The 15,915-nt window shown below is 41.8% G+C and overlaps 2 protein-coding genes across 3 annotated transcripts; both read right to left on the bottom strand.

The window, feature by feature from the left end:
* Positions 1 to 217: 217 nt before the first annotated feature.
* On the bottom strand, positions 218 to 5,727 carry nle1 (notchless homolog 1 (Drosophila)). The gene is made up of 13 exons (XM_037687393.1): positions 5,652 to 5,727; positions 4,431 to 4,593; positions 3,582 to 3,802; positions 3,367 to 3,446; positions 2,448 to 2,524; positions 2,276 to 2,373; positions 1,963 to 2,155; positions 1,750 to 1,885; positions 1,336 to 1,382; positions 1,055 to 1,257; positions 787 to 946; positions 635 to 705; positions 218 to 559 (listed from the first exon to the last, which is right to left on the bottom strand). Exons 2-13 carry the CDS (start codon positions 4,566 to 4,568, stop codon positions 547 to 549), a joined length of 1,437 nt encoding a protein of 478 aa, XP_037543321.1. The 5' UTR covers positions 4,569 to 4,593; positions 5,652 to 5,727; the 3' UTR covers positions 218 to 546.
* A 638-nt stretch (positions 5,728 to 6,365) lies between these two features.
* inpp5kb (inositol polyphosphate-5-phosphatase Kb) lies at positions 6,366 to 15,040 on the bottom strand. Of its 2 annotated transcripts, XM_037687391.1 has the most exons (13): positions 14,579 to 15,040; positions 14,266 to 14,370; positions 14,034 to 14,142; positions 10,812 to 10,928; positions 10,315 to 10,490; positions 8,990 to 9,101; positions 8,801 to 8,910; positions 8,691 to 8,717; positions 7,552 to 7,780; positions 7,312 to 7,449; positions 7,148 to 7,231; positions 6,976 to 7,080; positions 6,366 to 6,902 (listed from the first exon to the last, which is right to left on the bottom strand). In XM_037687391.1, exons 1-13 carry the CDS (start codon positions 14,797 to 14,799, stop codon positions 6,840 to 6,842), a joined length of 1,596 nt encoding a protein of 531 aa, XP_037543319.1. In that variant the 5' UTR covers positions 14,800 to 15,040; the 3' UTR covers positions 6,366 to 6,839. The 2 variants fall into 2 exon arrangements, with proteins under 2 accessions (XP_037543319.1, XP_037543320.1); XM_037687392.1 differs by lacking the exon at positions 8,691 to 8,717.
* Positions 15,041 to 15,915: the final 875 nt, after the last annotated feature.

Below are 15,915 nucleotides of genomic sequence, written 5' to 3'. Positions count from 1 at the left end.
TTGCTGAGCTCAGAACAGAAGAGATTAAAGGCTGAAGGAGCTGGACTTGAACTTAGAAGACGACATTACCTCGCCCTCCTGGCACCTTTCAGCACATCTGATACGGCTTGGCCGGGAGAAAGGATAAAAAAAGTTTTTATTTTCAGCCTCTAAATGACAAATAAATAAACCTTTTCTTGTTAAAAGTCAAAACATGTTTTTGTATTTATCTGTCCAACAGAGTATTTATAAAATGTTTTAGGGGGGAAAACACCTTTTTTAGTCAGACGTCCATATTTAAATACATATATTCTGATAAATCTGTGTACAGGTTGTAATCTGTCAGTAATCTGACTGGATGAATGCGTCACATTCCCATCCCTGTCAGTCTTACACTGGAAGTACGTTCTCTCTTGGGTTTCAGTCTTTGTATTGTGACCCGACTGGAGTTCCTCAACCCAAAAGACTGAAGGAGGGTTAGATTCTGTCTGCCCCCCTTTACCCCCCTCCTGTCAGGTGGCCAAGCATCACAGGATGTATCTTCTGTCAACGTGTTGAAACAGAGACTTATCTTCTCCATCTGAAAACATGAAAACAAAGTTTAGTTGTGTTTCTTAAGGACAATAATCTGAATGCTTCATGGTGTCACGCTCACATCCTGAGACATTTATCCTTCCCACCACTGGCCACTCTCTGTCCATCAGGGCTCCAGTCCACAGCATAAACCTGAACACACAACGTAAAACCCAATCAACACACACGTGGAAGGAAGAAACCTTCATGAACCCTTTAGATAACTCTGCTTGCCTCATCGGCGTGACCTGGAAGGTCCATGTTGAGCTTCCCAGTTTTAACGTCCCACACCTTGAGCGTGCTGTCGCTGCTGCCGCTGACCAGCAGCCTGCTGTCTGCCGACCACGCTACCTGGTACACAGATCCAACGTGGCCCCGCAGGGACATCAAGTACCTGAGGACAGGCAGAACACAGTTCAGCTTCACACCACCAGCTACTGGACAAACGTGATGGTTCATCGTGAGTTCATCAACAAGGAGAGGAAGTGCTCCGGAGTCTTACTTCCCAGTTCGTCCATCCCAGATTTTGATGGATTTATCGAACGAGGCCGAGGCGAGCAGTCTGGTGTCGGGGGAGAAGAGCACTTCGTTGACCAGAGCGCTGTGGCCCGTCATCCTGGCCAACGGTTTCTTCTCGTTTGCAGGATCCCACATGAATAAGGTGAAATCGTCTGAGCCGGACACCAAGCGCTCTGGAGCTGAACCCTGCAGCACAAGGAAGGAATAAGACACAGACGACATGTTTCACAGGAACTTTTACTCATAAACGTGACTCATACTTACTCTCACTTTATTGTATCTTTGCAGCGCTCTCTCCTTCAACTCATCCACTGAGAAGAGACAACTCATTAGGTGAAAATATTATTTTTAAATCCAAAAAAGTTCAATCTGGTCCTCTGGACATTCAAAAAAACCAAAAAACAACACAAAGCAAAAAAATATAGAAACGTTTCGTCTCTCATCCAAGAGACTTCCTCAGTCTGAGGTATTGTTTTCAGCTCAGTCTCTAAAATGTCTCAGTCTCTTGGATGAGAGACGAAACGTTTCTATATTTTTTTGCTTTGTGTTGTTTTTTTTGAATGTCCAGAGGACCAGATTGAACTTTTTTGGATTTTTCTACCTGGATTATTGAGCATGCATCAGGATATTATTTTTAAAGCTCTTCGTTAATAATTTAAAGAGAGAAGCTGGCCTTACAAGACCCAGTGAGATCCTGCAGGTTTATGGTTGCATTAGCAGGTTCGAAAGCTCCAGTGCGCAGGACGTAGTCTGTGCTGAGAGCAAGGGTGTTCACCCAGTGGGCGTGGCCCTGCAGAGTCCTGCACTGGACACCCTGAAACCAACAGGCACATGAACATGTTGGCCGTGTGGCTGCTGTTTGTGTTCATCCCAAAACAAACACACACTTACATCTTTCGCTCTCCACACTTTGACTGTGCGGTCCTGGGAGGACGTGTAGAGAAGTCCGTCTCCTCCCCACTTCACACAGGTGACAGACTGAGTGTGTCCCGTCAAAATCTTCTCACAGTGTCCCAGGACCGTGTCCCAGATGCGCAGAGAGCCGTCCTTAGAACTGCTCGCCAAGTAGCGACACTCTGGGTTACTGAAAAGGAGGAGGAGCAGAAGTACCAGCTGAACCCAACGATGTATTCACACCACAGAGAACACGTTAAAGACGTCGCAGCTGCAGCTCGCTGGTGTTTAGGATGAATCAAACGCTCACAGATGAAGAGGTTCCCAGCAGAGCCACGTGATCCACTTGGTGTGTCCCGTCAACGTCTTCCCAATCTGAGTGCCTGTCGCTGGATCCCACAGAAAGATCTAAAAACACACAGACAATAAAAGTAAAGGTGGAATTCACCTTTAAGATCTACAAAGAGGTGTTTAAAACCCACCTGGCTGTTCTTACACCCTGAAGCCAGCTTCTTCCCATCAGGCGACCAGGCGATAGTCAGCACCCAGTGTGTGTGTCCTTTAAAAAAAGCAGAGTGCAGAGCAACAATTAGGCCAGTCACAATAACAAATGTTGCTGGGCAATTAATTGTCTCAGAAATTATTGCGATAAGCGATAATATTGTTTGAAATTTGACAATAATTACTAATTATTGTCAAATTTAAGAAGAAATGTTGGTTAATTTGTTTTGCATGTAGTATCTTCTTTCGACCACAGGATGGCAATATAAGACTGTTTGAACCGAAGGATGACTAGTGAGGGAGCGAGCAGCGTGTCTCTGTAAGAAAAATGGAAGAGAGGCCCCTTGACGTGTCATGGGCTGTCTCTCCTTCCTTTATTCGGTTCTCAAAATGGCAGCCGCTCGGTGTGGTTTGAGCTCTTTAGCATAGCATATGTCATACAAAGTCTTTAATAAAAATCACTAAACAAGTTCTCAGCTTCTTTTTGCAGAGAAAAAAACAACTTTTTACAGGCACGGGTTTCAACCGCGAATTTTGGAGCTTTGACAAGACGAAGGTTTTTTCCTGAGGTCGGCCTGTTAGCTTAGCTCGTAGCTTAGCTTCTCAGCTTAGCTGCTTTTAACGATCAAAAACACAATTTTGGACAATCAAAATTGATTTTAAAGAGAAAGGGAGGGGTCAGTGAAGAGCACTGGAGTTGAGCCTTTTTGTCATCCAGTGTCTTCAGTAGAAAGAGAGACACGAAGAAATGATAAAACCGATAAATGAAAATGAGGCTGATCATTTTAATTTATCATGCGATTATTTGATTTATTGTTTATAGAGACAGGCCTAACAACAATGTCTTAAACATCAATCATTTTGATGTTTAATTAACAGCAGACCTCGTTGACTTTATACCTCTGGCAGTGTAGAGGGGCGTCTCGGTTGTCAAGTCCCAAAATCGCACGGTGGTGTCACCGGAACCGCTGGCCAGATATCTAAAAGAAACAAACAAACTGTTGCTCTTCCCAGCAGTATCACTACAGCGTCTCACCGAGTGTTTTGAAAATCATCTGGACGGATGACATGAGCCAAACAAAAGCTGGCAGCTGTTCCATGTTAGAGACACTCACTTGCCAGTGGGGCTGAAGGCGGTGGAAATGACCGCCTCGGTGTGTCCCTGCAGGGTGCTGGTACAGCGGGTCACGGCCCGGACCTTGAACACAGCCTCAGGTTGGTACACCACGGGCAGAACTTGTTCCGTCTCGACTCCAAGAGCCTTAACACAAGATCGCAGGGTGGACACCACCTCTGCCTCTCCACGCACAAAAAACGCCAGCGGCACCGGCTCTTCCTACAGGGGACGACAACAGAACCTGTGATGTCACTTGAACAACGCAACCCACAAACAAAACCAAACTCTCAGCTTCGTTTAACGTGGAAGAACAGAGCTGACGTTTAGTTACAGGAATACAGTTAAATTAAATGACTGCTTTTATTCATTACACAAAACAAGTAGAAACGTTTTGAATTATTACATTTTCTTCACACCAGTAAATTCACTGGTTTTGTGTAATCCATGACTAATGAATACCATATAGTGAGGCAGTCAAAACTAAAAATCATCAGGATGCAAAACTATATGATTTAAGACTCTGACAACTCATAAAAATGTGTTTAAGACCAACAAATGTTTCAGAACCACATCCCTGACATTAATCCACAGGTGAAAAATGGATCAGATCATGTAAACAAGATGCTGAAGCCCAGTTCGACCACAGCTCACACACAGTCGGTGCATTTTTCTTTTTTCTAAGATTAAAAACCAGATTCTGCACAAACACAAAGGGTCTCTCACACTCACTGGTGAGCTGGGCTCATTTGTGTTATCATGTGCTGGACCGACTGACTGTAAAATGACACACAGCGCATTCTTACATTAAAAAAAAAGTACAGAAAGTTGAAAACACAAGACGAGTTACCTTCTGCAGCAACGCATTGCAGACAAGTTGTAGTTTGTCTTGAGTGATGTCTAAAGGCACGTCAAAAGGTGAACCCAGAACATCCCCGTTCTCATCCTGAAACTGGATCAACAGCCGCTCCACGTCCTCACTCGCCATCCTTCTGCTCACTTCTGATCCAAATCTGACGAGATAACGCAATGCACTTATTGAATGACACAGTAAAGAAGAATGTAAAAATTAATCAAAGCAGCAGAAGTTCCTGGTAATGTTTAGCTGTTGGAGCGATTCAAGCTTCAGGTCAGGGAGTGTGACACAGAAACTGAAAGACAACACAACCCTACAGATGTAGAAAGGCAAAGCCATCATCCAGTTATTCTTAAATTTGTTGCTGATCCAATAAGACTGACAGTAAATATTTAAATGCATTTGAGTTTGAAGCTTTTAATTTCCATGATTTAAACATGGATGTTCCTGTGTTTAAAAAAAAGTGTCAACATTTAGTCTGCATCAAACAAACCAAGATGACAATAATCCGTTTTAATCTGTGAACTTCAGCAACACATAAAATCATCTGACGACCTGAAAACACAGAGAAGCCAACATTTCATCTCCCCCTTTTTTAATAATGCTGGCAAAGAAAGAGGCAAATAATATGGTCCAGCTTGTAGGATAGTAGTTTAAGAAGATTTAAACACATTATTTAATTAAACGCATTATTTAATTATGACTTAAAAACCCTTCAGGCACGTAATGTGCTGAAGACTTTATTAAAGGCTCCGACTCACCATAACCATCCTGCTGAATAATCAAACTGTCTGTATATAAATATTATGGGACAGCACCAGCTTATTCACGATGCCACACTGTTCTAATTTAAACTCAAACTAAATATTAGAGCTTTTCCTGTTTTAAATAAAACAGACCCAACTAGCTAACCGGTACAGTTTTCAAACCGCAAAGTGTGAAAAATTAAGTACACAGTAAATTTAGAACAAAATGTTCATTTGATCCGAAATAAATGTCCGAAACAATAATAAAACCCCTCAGTAGCAGTTTGAGCCTGCACGTAAACACAAACGACTAAGCTAACTCAACTAGCATGCAGCTAGCTACCTTTTTAAACACCAAACCATTTTTAGCACCGACTGCAGAACAGGAGGATAACGTTGCCTTGTTTACACGCAGATGTTAGATTTGTTTACACCAACATGCTGTCAAATAAACACATTTAAAGGTTACCTTCGGGTTAACCGAGTATATAAACGACACACGTGCGGATAAGCAGAGAGCCTTTAAATGAAAAGATGATCCTAGCATCCAAAGCTGGCTACCATGTCGCCAAACTTGCGCAATGGATTATGGGAAGATTTTACACCCTCATGGATTTTGGACCGAGGGAAACCTTCACCTAATAGTCTTTCTGCAGTCTAAATCACCGATTCATTCATTTTTTCAACCTTTATTTATACAGGTTAGTAATAATGAACTAATAATAATGATAATAATAATAATAAATTATTGATACATTTTCTTTAATTAATTGAATACATTTTGTTTTCAGTATTTAGTTTAGTTTAGTATTTATTCAAATTAACAGTTTCAAGACTATTCTACATTTTGACGCTTGGTTAAAAAAAAAATCTATTAATTCAAATGTTATAAATATAACATCATTAAAACAATCATTCTTTGACAGAGCTTCAAATATCACCCTGATTAATATTGACAGTTTTTGTTAGAATGCTGATTTAAAATAAAAGGAAACACCTTGTTGTTGTAAGTTTTATTGTCTTTGTAATTTCTAATCACCCAAACAATCAATGTTTGTTCTAAAATTTAATTCACATTGCATAGGTTTGTAAAACACAATGTTTTAAGATGAATTCACATTTTTTGATAAAGCATTGTGTTATTTATTTAAAGACAAAATGCCACCCAAGTATGACTCAGGGTACATGAATAAATCTCATCTTTCAACATGAACATATTTTAAAATGTATTTTAATGTTGATTCTGTTGACAGTCGTGAGAAAGATATGTCTTATGTTGTTACACAGACAAATCATTGGTTTTATATCCTTCTTGTCTTGGTCCAGTTTGGTGCTGATGTTCTTCATGAAGACCACATGTGAAAAACAAACCAATGTAAATAATATTAATTATTTTATACTCTGACACGAACAACCCGACAGAATGGAAATAATTCAATAAATTCTGCGTGACAATACTTCTCCGGTGGCTAAAAACCTCACAATGCTTTTCTTTCTACACCTTTCTTATATTTATTTATCACTTTTACAGGATAAAAACACTTTTCTTAATGTCGATCAGAGATTCAACAAAAGCAGATTGTTGTTTCCAGTAAAATGAAGTGAAGGTGTGAGGACCGCAGCGTCCTCAGTAAGCTGGAGAAGTCTGAATCAGGTTTTATTTGTTGATCCCGTTGATGTCCTCAGGATCCAGACCCTCAGCACGTTTCGACTCCAGAATCTGGAACATCAAATCAAAAGTAAAGAAATATCAGGCGTTAAGAAGCTGCACACAGTCAGGTGGTCCACCTTACCTGAAAGTTCTCGCTGAGTCCGACGATGCTGTTCATGTTGGCACTGAAGTAACCCAGAACATGTTCTCCTCCCAGCAGAGGGACCTTATCCTTGTTCACAGATCTCTGCAGGTGTAGGCACTTTTTAACGAGCATGTTCACAGAGCACGTTTAAAAACGTCACCTGTTTTACCTGGATGACTTCATGAACCTCCGGCAGCTCCTCCTCTCTGACCCAAACGAAGGTTTCGTAGTCAGACGGGCTCTTAAACCCAACCTGCAGGAGAGAAAACCTCAGTTCCAACCTGTCTGCTTCAGAGTTGTTGAGGAAGGGTTAGTCTTTATCTGTCGGAGCACCTTGTACAGACCGATCCAGTCCCACGTGGACGACATGAAGTCCTCTTGGACGGTGTAAGTCAGAAGTGCGTCCTGCTCAGCGCTCCATACACCCTCAGGAGACACGTGCACCAGTGGTGAAGTGAAGCTTCTCCTCAGCTGCAGGGATGACAAGAGGAAAAGGAGTGGACGGTAAAACGGAGGTCAGGTTCGACAGGTGTGTCAGAGCAGAGCATCCTGGTCCAGAGCTTCAGTTCTCACCTCCAGAGTGAAGTTTGCAACAACCGGCTTGTGATCGCTGACTCTGTAGCTCATGTCACTGGAGTACGAGTTCTGGGTGACCTGGACTGGATATTCATCCTGTGTCTGTTCTGTGGAGGTTGATGCCTTATCATCCTCCTCCTCTTCCTCCTCCTCTTCCTCCTCTGACAGCAGAGGTTTGATCCGCCAGAGGATCCGATCTGTCCAGGCTGGTTTTCTCTTCTTGCCACTGAGCCATGGTTGAAACGAGAGCAAATAACAGGCTTTCATCATTAAGGCTAAAATGTTTGTTTTTATGTTGCTTACCCGAGACATCATTTACATGAATGCAGATAAACTCCCCACTTTATAAAAAAAGCTTCCCTCAGAGACAGACAGGAGTTCATATCTCATGAGGCTGCAGATCACACCTCTGCTGGCTTTACTGAACCTGTCCTTTAAAGCAACAGTTCAGATATTTGAGGTGGGATTACTTAAAAACGTTATGCACGGTTAACATCTTACCTGTTGTAGATAGCTGTTTGAAGAGTCTCAGTTTAAAGAAGAGTTTCTTTCTGACCTCTCCCACAAGCTGCCAGCTCATCAAACCAGAGTTAAACTCTGCTTCTCAACATGAGATCATTCAAAGAGTTATCTAACAGCAAGTAAAATTATAATTGTGTATATCCTTTCACAAAACTCCATTTCAAAGCATCTGAACTGGTACTTTAAAGTATTCAGACTACAAAAATGCATAAACAACCAGCTGAGAAAGTGGTGCACTTGCAATGCATTCTGACCTGAATATGTTTGGTATATAAATCCATTAGTTTTTTTTTAAATATCTGAATAATCCTGTTCTTGCAACACAAATGTGCCTGTAAATAACCCTCAGTGTGCATATTTCTTTAAAACAGGTCCTTCTCTCAGCTGTCTGTACAAGCCACCGACAAGTAAAAGAGCATCTCCGGTGCAATGGTTAGAGACAACATACATGATGCTAAACTAAAATATAAACCAGGGATTCTACTGTGGTTGCTTTAAGCTGCTTTTAAATGTGGCTAAAGCTACTTTGATGCATCAAATGGCAACAGACTAAAGGTGCAGTGACCAAGGAAGAGGAAAATGTGGGGCATGCAGTAAAATGTGGAATATCTTACTGAAAACCCAACCATGTCTTTGGAGAGCTGTGCAAAAGTCCACAAAGAAAACAGGAGCATTACACATGTGGCTTTGTGTTACATATGTGTTTGCACAGAAGATGTGTTACCTTGTATCATAGGCATCAGACTTATGGTCAAACTTATATGAAGGTTTAAAATTTAATGGCCCCTCCTCAAATTCCTGCAGGAAGGGTTCATTCTTCTTCACCAAGGTGAGCTGCAGGAACACAAAGCTCATCAGAATGAGGACACTGGTGCATGAGTCTGCAGAATGTGCACAAAGTTCAACACAACACCTGGTCCTTGCTCCACAGCAAATGAAAGCGTCCACTGTTGATGGACGAGCGGACAAAATGCAAGCCGTGGTCGTCGATACGGAAGTTTAAATCGCCAAACCAGAACACCACCCTGACAGAGAGAGAGAAAGCATAACTTCCTTTACGTGGGGCAGAGCACACTCAGGTGTACATCAGCTTTTAATAGTGCGTATCAAAATGTTCAGCTCTTTCAGGACAATCCTGCTGTTACTTTTGGTATTGGTGCAACTATTGCTTTTTGAAATATGTTTACATATTTAGCCTTTTCTGCCATTTTTTTCTTATAGAAAATGAATTGAGCTCATTTTACGTCCTTCAAATAATTAGATCTGTTTACAACCTTTTACTGCTCCTTTCATGTTTGTTCTGCTTCAGCTTCTTTCAGCTTCCTTGTTCAAATTTACCCTTTTTTTCTTCCAGCTACTTTCAGCTGCTTTTACAGCAGTTTTGTGATGTTAATTTATCTTTTTCAGTTAATTTCACATTTTTTGCACTTAGTTCAACCTTTTTCAGCCCAATTGAGCAAAAATATGCTCTCTCCATTTTTTTTTCTAGTGATTTAAGCTTATTTCTACCTTTTAAGCTACATTTCAGCTGATTGTTGCTAATTTAATCTTTGTTCAGATAACTTCCACTTTTTTGTGCTCATTTCTTCTTGTTTCAGCCTAACTGGGCAAATGTGATTTTTTTCTTCTTATACTAATTTAAGCTTGTTCTACATTTTCAGCTAGTTTTTTGCTTTTTTAGCTAGTTTCATCTGTTTTCAGATAAATTCAAGTTTTTCATGATAATTTTTGCCACTTTCAGCCTAATTAACATCTTTATGTTATTTTCAGCTTGTTGTGATCCTTTCAGCTTTTTTCTGCTAGTTTCAGCTTTTTCTGCCATTTCCGCTACCTTTTAGCTGTTTGTGCTAATTTGAGCTTTTTTAAGCTAATTCCACATTTTTAAAGTTCATTTCAGCTCTTTCTGCTTCCTTCTGGTAGTTTAAGCTTCTTTCTGACTTTTCAGGTTCTTTTCAGATACTTTTTGCTTGTTTCAGCTTTTATAAGCTAATTTCCTAAATTTTGTGCTAATTTCTGCTTCTTTAAACTTAATTCAGCAAATATGTGTTTGTTCTGCTTTCTTCCACAAATTTAAGCTTTTTCTTCTGTTTCAGCTACATTTCAGCATTTTTATTTTATTTTTTTTAGCAAATTCAACTGTTTTTCAGTAAGTTCTTCTGCAATAAGCATTCACACTGCATTTTTGGAGGAAATGAACTTTCTCTAGTGTTTTTAGTGTTTGTGTTTAGGTGCACTGACTTGTGGTCCAGGACATGAGGGGTATCAAAGATGTCAAAGTCCTGCGTCTCCAAGATGTACTCGAACTCATCAACGCGCTGCAGGGCGTTGCTCATGTGAGCTGCCAGGTGGCAGTTAACGAAGCACATCATGTGGCCGAAGAAGGAAAAACGCACAGAAACTGCACCTTTATTACCCTGACACAGAAACACAGAGGAGAAAAAAAGTTTATTTTATCAAAGATTCTGGTTTTAATCGCCACCTTAAATCAACTTGATGATTTACTTTGTTCAGCTTGGATTATAACACGAGCCTTGTTTGGTCCAGTAGGTGCAGCACACATTTCAGTTTTTACATGATGCTGAAGCTACTGACCTTTCTGCTGCACAAACTTAATAGGTCTTTCACAATATCCTCAAAGCTGATACAGCTCTGATGTCAGGGGAACTCGGAGGGTTTAACAGGGCTGACCTCTACGGAGTTCAAAGACAAGCTGTGTCTTCTTTGAAATGTCCTACCCAGTAGCCAAAGATGCCGGTACGAGTGTAGGTGGTCTGGATGTTTCTGATGTAGGGGAGATGCATGTGTTTGGCAAAAAGCAGCAGCAGCAAACCCTGCATCCTCACTGATGTGACCTGTGGGCAGAAATGGAAATGTGACACAAGAAATCAAACAGCAATGGAAAAGTGGCTCGGGTCACCTGAAAACATGAGAGATAATGACATGAGAGGGCAGGACTGGAAATGAAAGACTGCGTCCTGGTGTGTGTGTAGAAAAGAAAGTAGGACTAACAGAGACTAAAACATAAAAACAAAGTACAACTCTTAACCAAAACCCCACAGCTCATGACTGAAAGACAAAAGGAAGAAAATCAAACATTTTGATCAGATCAATGTACCATAGAATTACAATATTGTATTATACATTACGGTATTGCGCCGCTCCAGGTGGCTGCATGTTGGAGCAGCTCTGTCACATTCATTCTGAGATTTTGATTTTGGAAATGTTAATTCCTCTTTTTCTGGATGTAAATCACATTTTTGGGATGATTGTTTCCTCAGGTATCGGATGCTGTGCAGCTGGAAAGATTTTTACGGAAACTTTTTTAGTTATGGACATTTGTTATGATGCGTAACAATGGCAACGAGGCAGTTTTCTACAACCAACAGCAGCTGATTAATATCTCAAAATCTCAAATAATATCTCAACTACAGCTCAAATTCTCAAATGAGATGAAAAGGATGCTCTGTGGACGCATTCTCATCTACCTGCCAGCTGTGCTCGAGTGCCTGACCATTGAGGTCCTGGAATTAGCAGGAAACACAGCTCATGACAGCGGAAGGACAGGATCGTCCCTCAGCACCTACAGTTGGCTGTCTGCAGAGACGAGGAGCTCAACAGACTGCTGGGAGGAGTAGCCATCGCTCTGGGAGGAGTTCTGCCCAGCATTCGAGCGGTCCTACAGCCCAGGGGAACCGAGAAACCAGCCGAGTCTGGGTGGATGGATCGGACGGTATCTGCAGCCAGTTTCTTAGGATCCACTGTGGGATGGACCTTCACAAGAGATCCTTCCTGCCTACAGCCATCAGTATCTATAACATCTCTTAATGAAATGAGGATAAGAAGTTACAACAACAAATAATTTCCCTTTGGGATTAATAAAGTATTTTTGAATGGAATTTGAATTGAATTTATGTTTACATTATGTATTATACATTATACACATTGCTTCTCAGATCACAATGTGTTCAACATAATGATACTTCTTCCAGCTATTTACCGGTAACTGTCAACAATGGTGTACCACAAGGCTCAGTTTTAGGACCCACCCTCTTCACAATCTACATAAGTAATATAGGTCAGATCATTCCTGATGCATCCTTATATTTCTATGCCGACGACACAGTAGTCTATTGTCAAGCTAAAACAGTTGATAAGGTTTTCCAACTTTTACAGTCTACATTCAACATCATCCAGTCATGTTTGTTCCATCTCAAACTGGTGCTAAATGCTGATAAAACCAAAGGGATGTTGTTTTCGAACAGGAAGTCGATACCAGCAGTCCTTCCTTCTATCTTATATACGAATGGTGCAACTATTGAATTTGTTGATTCTTACAACTTGGGAATGTTGGTCGATGCACATCTCTCTAAGCCTCGTTAAGCCACTCAACACTGGGTTTCTTTTTCAGAAGTAGATCTTATTTAACTCTGAACGCTAGGAAACGTCTTGTAACTGCTACTTTCCTACCCTCCATTGACTACAGTAGCATTATTTACATGAATGCTCCTGACAGCACTCTGCAGATGTTGGACGCTGTCTATCACGGTGCACTAAAGATTCATAACTGGCTGTAACTACCGTATCCATCACTGCACCCTGTATTCACTGGGTAACTGGACATCATTAACTTCACACAGACTCTCTCACTGGTACATTTTCATCTTTAAATCACTCCTTGGTCTGTTGCCTTCATACATCTCTACCTACATGTCTCTGCGTGAGAGCAGCTACAGCGTGCGCTCCCAAGACATCATGACCTACAGTGTCCCCTCAGTACGGACCAAATTTGGTAAAAGGGCCTTCTCTTACTCCGCTCCAGTAAGCTGGAACACCTTGCAAAAAAGATCTGAAGCTCTCCACTCTGACCTCCCTAAGGGATTTTAAACAACTATTCATGGCAAAAATCAATGCAGACATGTTCCTGTTTTTAGTATTTTTCACCGTTTTATAATTAGCATTTTTAAATTGATTTTGTTTTATATCACTTTTTTAATTTACTTTTCATTTTATATGCTTTTATATGATTGCTGTGTGTATCTGTTCTTTGTTCAAAACAGGTCTGTCTTGTAAATCTTTGAATCTTCTTTGTCTTGTTCTAGAATTGCGCCGCTCAAGGTGGCTGCATGTTGGAGCAGCTCTGTTACTTTCATTCTGAGATTTTGCTTTTGAAAACTTTAATTCCTTTTTTTCTGGATGTAAATCACTTTTTTTTGGATGATTGTTTCCTCTGGTATTGGATGCTGTGCAGCTGAAAGGATTTTTACTGAAACTTTTTTAGTTATGGACATTTGTTATGATGCGTAACCATGGCAACGAGGCAGTTTTCTACAACCAACAGCAGCTGATTAACATCTCAAAAGCTCAAATAATATCTCAACTACAGCCCCAAATCTCAAATAAGTTGAAAGGATGTTCTGTGGACGCATTCTCATCTACCTGCCAGCTGTGCTCAAGTGCCTGACCACTGAAATCCTGGAACTAGCAGGAAACACGGCTCATGACAGCGGAAGGACAGAATCGTCCCTCAGCACCTACAGTTGGATGTCCGCAGCGACGAGGAGCTCAACAGACTGCTGGGAGGAGTGGCCATCGCTCTGGGAGGAGTTCTGCCCGCCATGCAGGCGGTCCTACAGCCTGGGGGAACCGAGAGGCCAGCCGAGTCTGGGTGGATGGATTGGACGGCATGTGCTGCCAGTTTCTTAGGATCCACTGTGGGATGGACCTTTACAAGAGATCCTTCCTGTCTACAGCCATCAGCATCTATAACATCTCTTAATGAAATGAGGATAACGAGTTACAACAACAAATAATTTCCCTTTGGGATTAATAAAGTATTTTTGAATTAAATTGAATTGAATTGAAATGAGTCCTCGTGACTCAATGAGACTAACCTGTATAAATAAAGGTTGAATGAAAAAGATCCAGTCACGTGTATTTGCTGTTTCCTGTGTCCTCACCTTCACAAAGCCTCTGGGTGCCAGTGTGTCCATGAGGAGGTGGCTCCAGGAGTCCTCTGCTATCAGGTCTGAGATGAACCTCAAAGGGGTGGCGTTCACTTCCTGCAGACTAACTTCCAACAAAAACAGAGATTAAACAATGATGCTCTGACATGTTTCATCCTGAGACATAACTCCCTCCTCCATCGTATCAAAACCTTGTGTGGTTTTAAGCGTTCGCTGTGTTTCTCACCCTATCACATAGAGATCTGTGGGGGGTTGGACATCCAGCTGCAGCAGAGAGGTGACGTCTCCTGGAGGCTCCGCCGTGGCCACGTTCCAGGTGACGACATGCAGCCTGTCGAAGGGTTTGGGAATAAAAAAGTTTTGTTTGTTTTTTTAATCCACAAGATTTTTGTATCTAACAGGTTAGTAATGTAACTGTCTGTAAATGATAACTAGCTAAAAACTTTAATCCTAACGGATTTTTCACTTTTTAATCTGAACAATTTAGCCTCATTGTCTGTGACATCATCCTGTGAATGCCTGACTGAGCGCTTGTTGACCTGAAAGCGTCTGTGGGAACGAGGCGTCCACAGAGCTGGAAGGCTTCGTCCAGACTGCGGGACACCTCTTCGTCGGCCTCGTCGTCAGAGCTCATGTCTTCGATGCAGCTCATCAGCTGCGACAGGCGCTGGCGGAGGACCGCCTTGGACCTGGAGCTCTGAGACGCTGAGCTGCTCGTGCTGTCTGAGCGCAGGCGTGGACTGTCTGGAGCATGGTCCATCGCTGAGAGGTGATCTTCAGTACAAAACTAAAGGTGCAGTCATCTGCATAAGAACAGTCCAGTGACAAGAAGGTCTTCGGTTTAGTTTGTCCTCAGGCTTGTGCCTGGTCTGGTTGCATAGGCCTCCTCTCTGTGCAGGCTGCTAGGCTTGAGTCCCTGTCAGTCAAATCTTATCTCTGATGTCCTGAGAAGCGAGCAGGAGATACGTTTCCGGACGGCACAGGGTGAAGGGTGTTTGTTCTGGTCCAGTCCCTCATCTGGCTGAGTCCCGTGTGCTCATGCAGCCAAAGAACGCCCTTTGACAAAGCAGTGGGGTCGACCAAAGAATGTTGGCGAGAGCGAGGCGAGATTTGGAGTCTAATCGCCGGCAGGAGACAGGCATGTGAATGTGCAACAGACAAAGAAGGCAGGAGGCTGATCCTCCATCACTGTGAGTATTGTTGTGAGACTTGTGTAACCCTCGCCGTTAAGAGGTTTACTTCCAGCCCTCGCTCAGAACAGGGAGCGAACCCCACAGTTACGCTCCTGGGTCAGTACCGGGGACAACAGAGCGTCTCTTGGCTTTCATCCAGCCTCTCCTCATGTGAGGGAAAGGTTGTTTGTGAAGCCAGGAAGTGGCAGGGATCAAACACAGTTTTACACGAGAAGCTCTGGTTTTCTTTCTTAAAACAAAAACTCAAATACTTTTAATTAGTGCTGTGTGTGTTGCAGCACAGTTAATTGTGGACAAATGACATAATGGGTTTAGACATGCATGAGGAAATCTGGAACCACAGAGAAGAACAAACAAAAGGCCTCAAAATTTCCAAACCACAAATACAATAATTGGTACGTTTCTTTGTTAAAGTGATTAAGAATGGAAGGCGTGACATTCGTTAACTCGAGTTTTGAAGTATAACTCGTTAAAGGTGGATGATAATGTAACTGCATGCATGTGTGTGTTTCGCCTGTTAGCAAAATATCTCATGAAGCACTCAACAAATGCATTATCATAAAGTGATGATTGGATGAACAACTGATTAAATATGAAATTAACCCAGTTCAAGATGGCTGCCACAGCTAACTGAACTTAGCAAACACAAAAATGGCTACAATTCAGGTATTTTTACAGGTACT

This window comes from Nematolebias whitei, chromosome 14, assembly GCF_014905685.2.
Source record: "Nematolebias whitei isolate Nwh7 chromosome 14, NemWhi1, whole genome shotgun sequence".
NCBI classification, from domain to species: Eukaryota; Metazoa; Chordata; class Actinopteri; order Cyprinodontiformes; family Rivulidae; genus Nematolebias; species Nematolebias whitei.
This window is presented reverse-complemented; position numbering and strand designations above follow the sequence as displayed.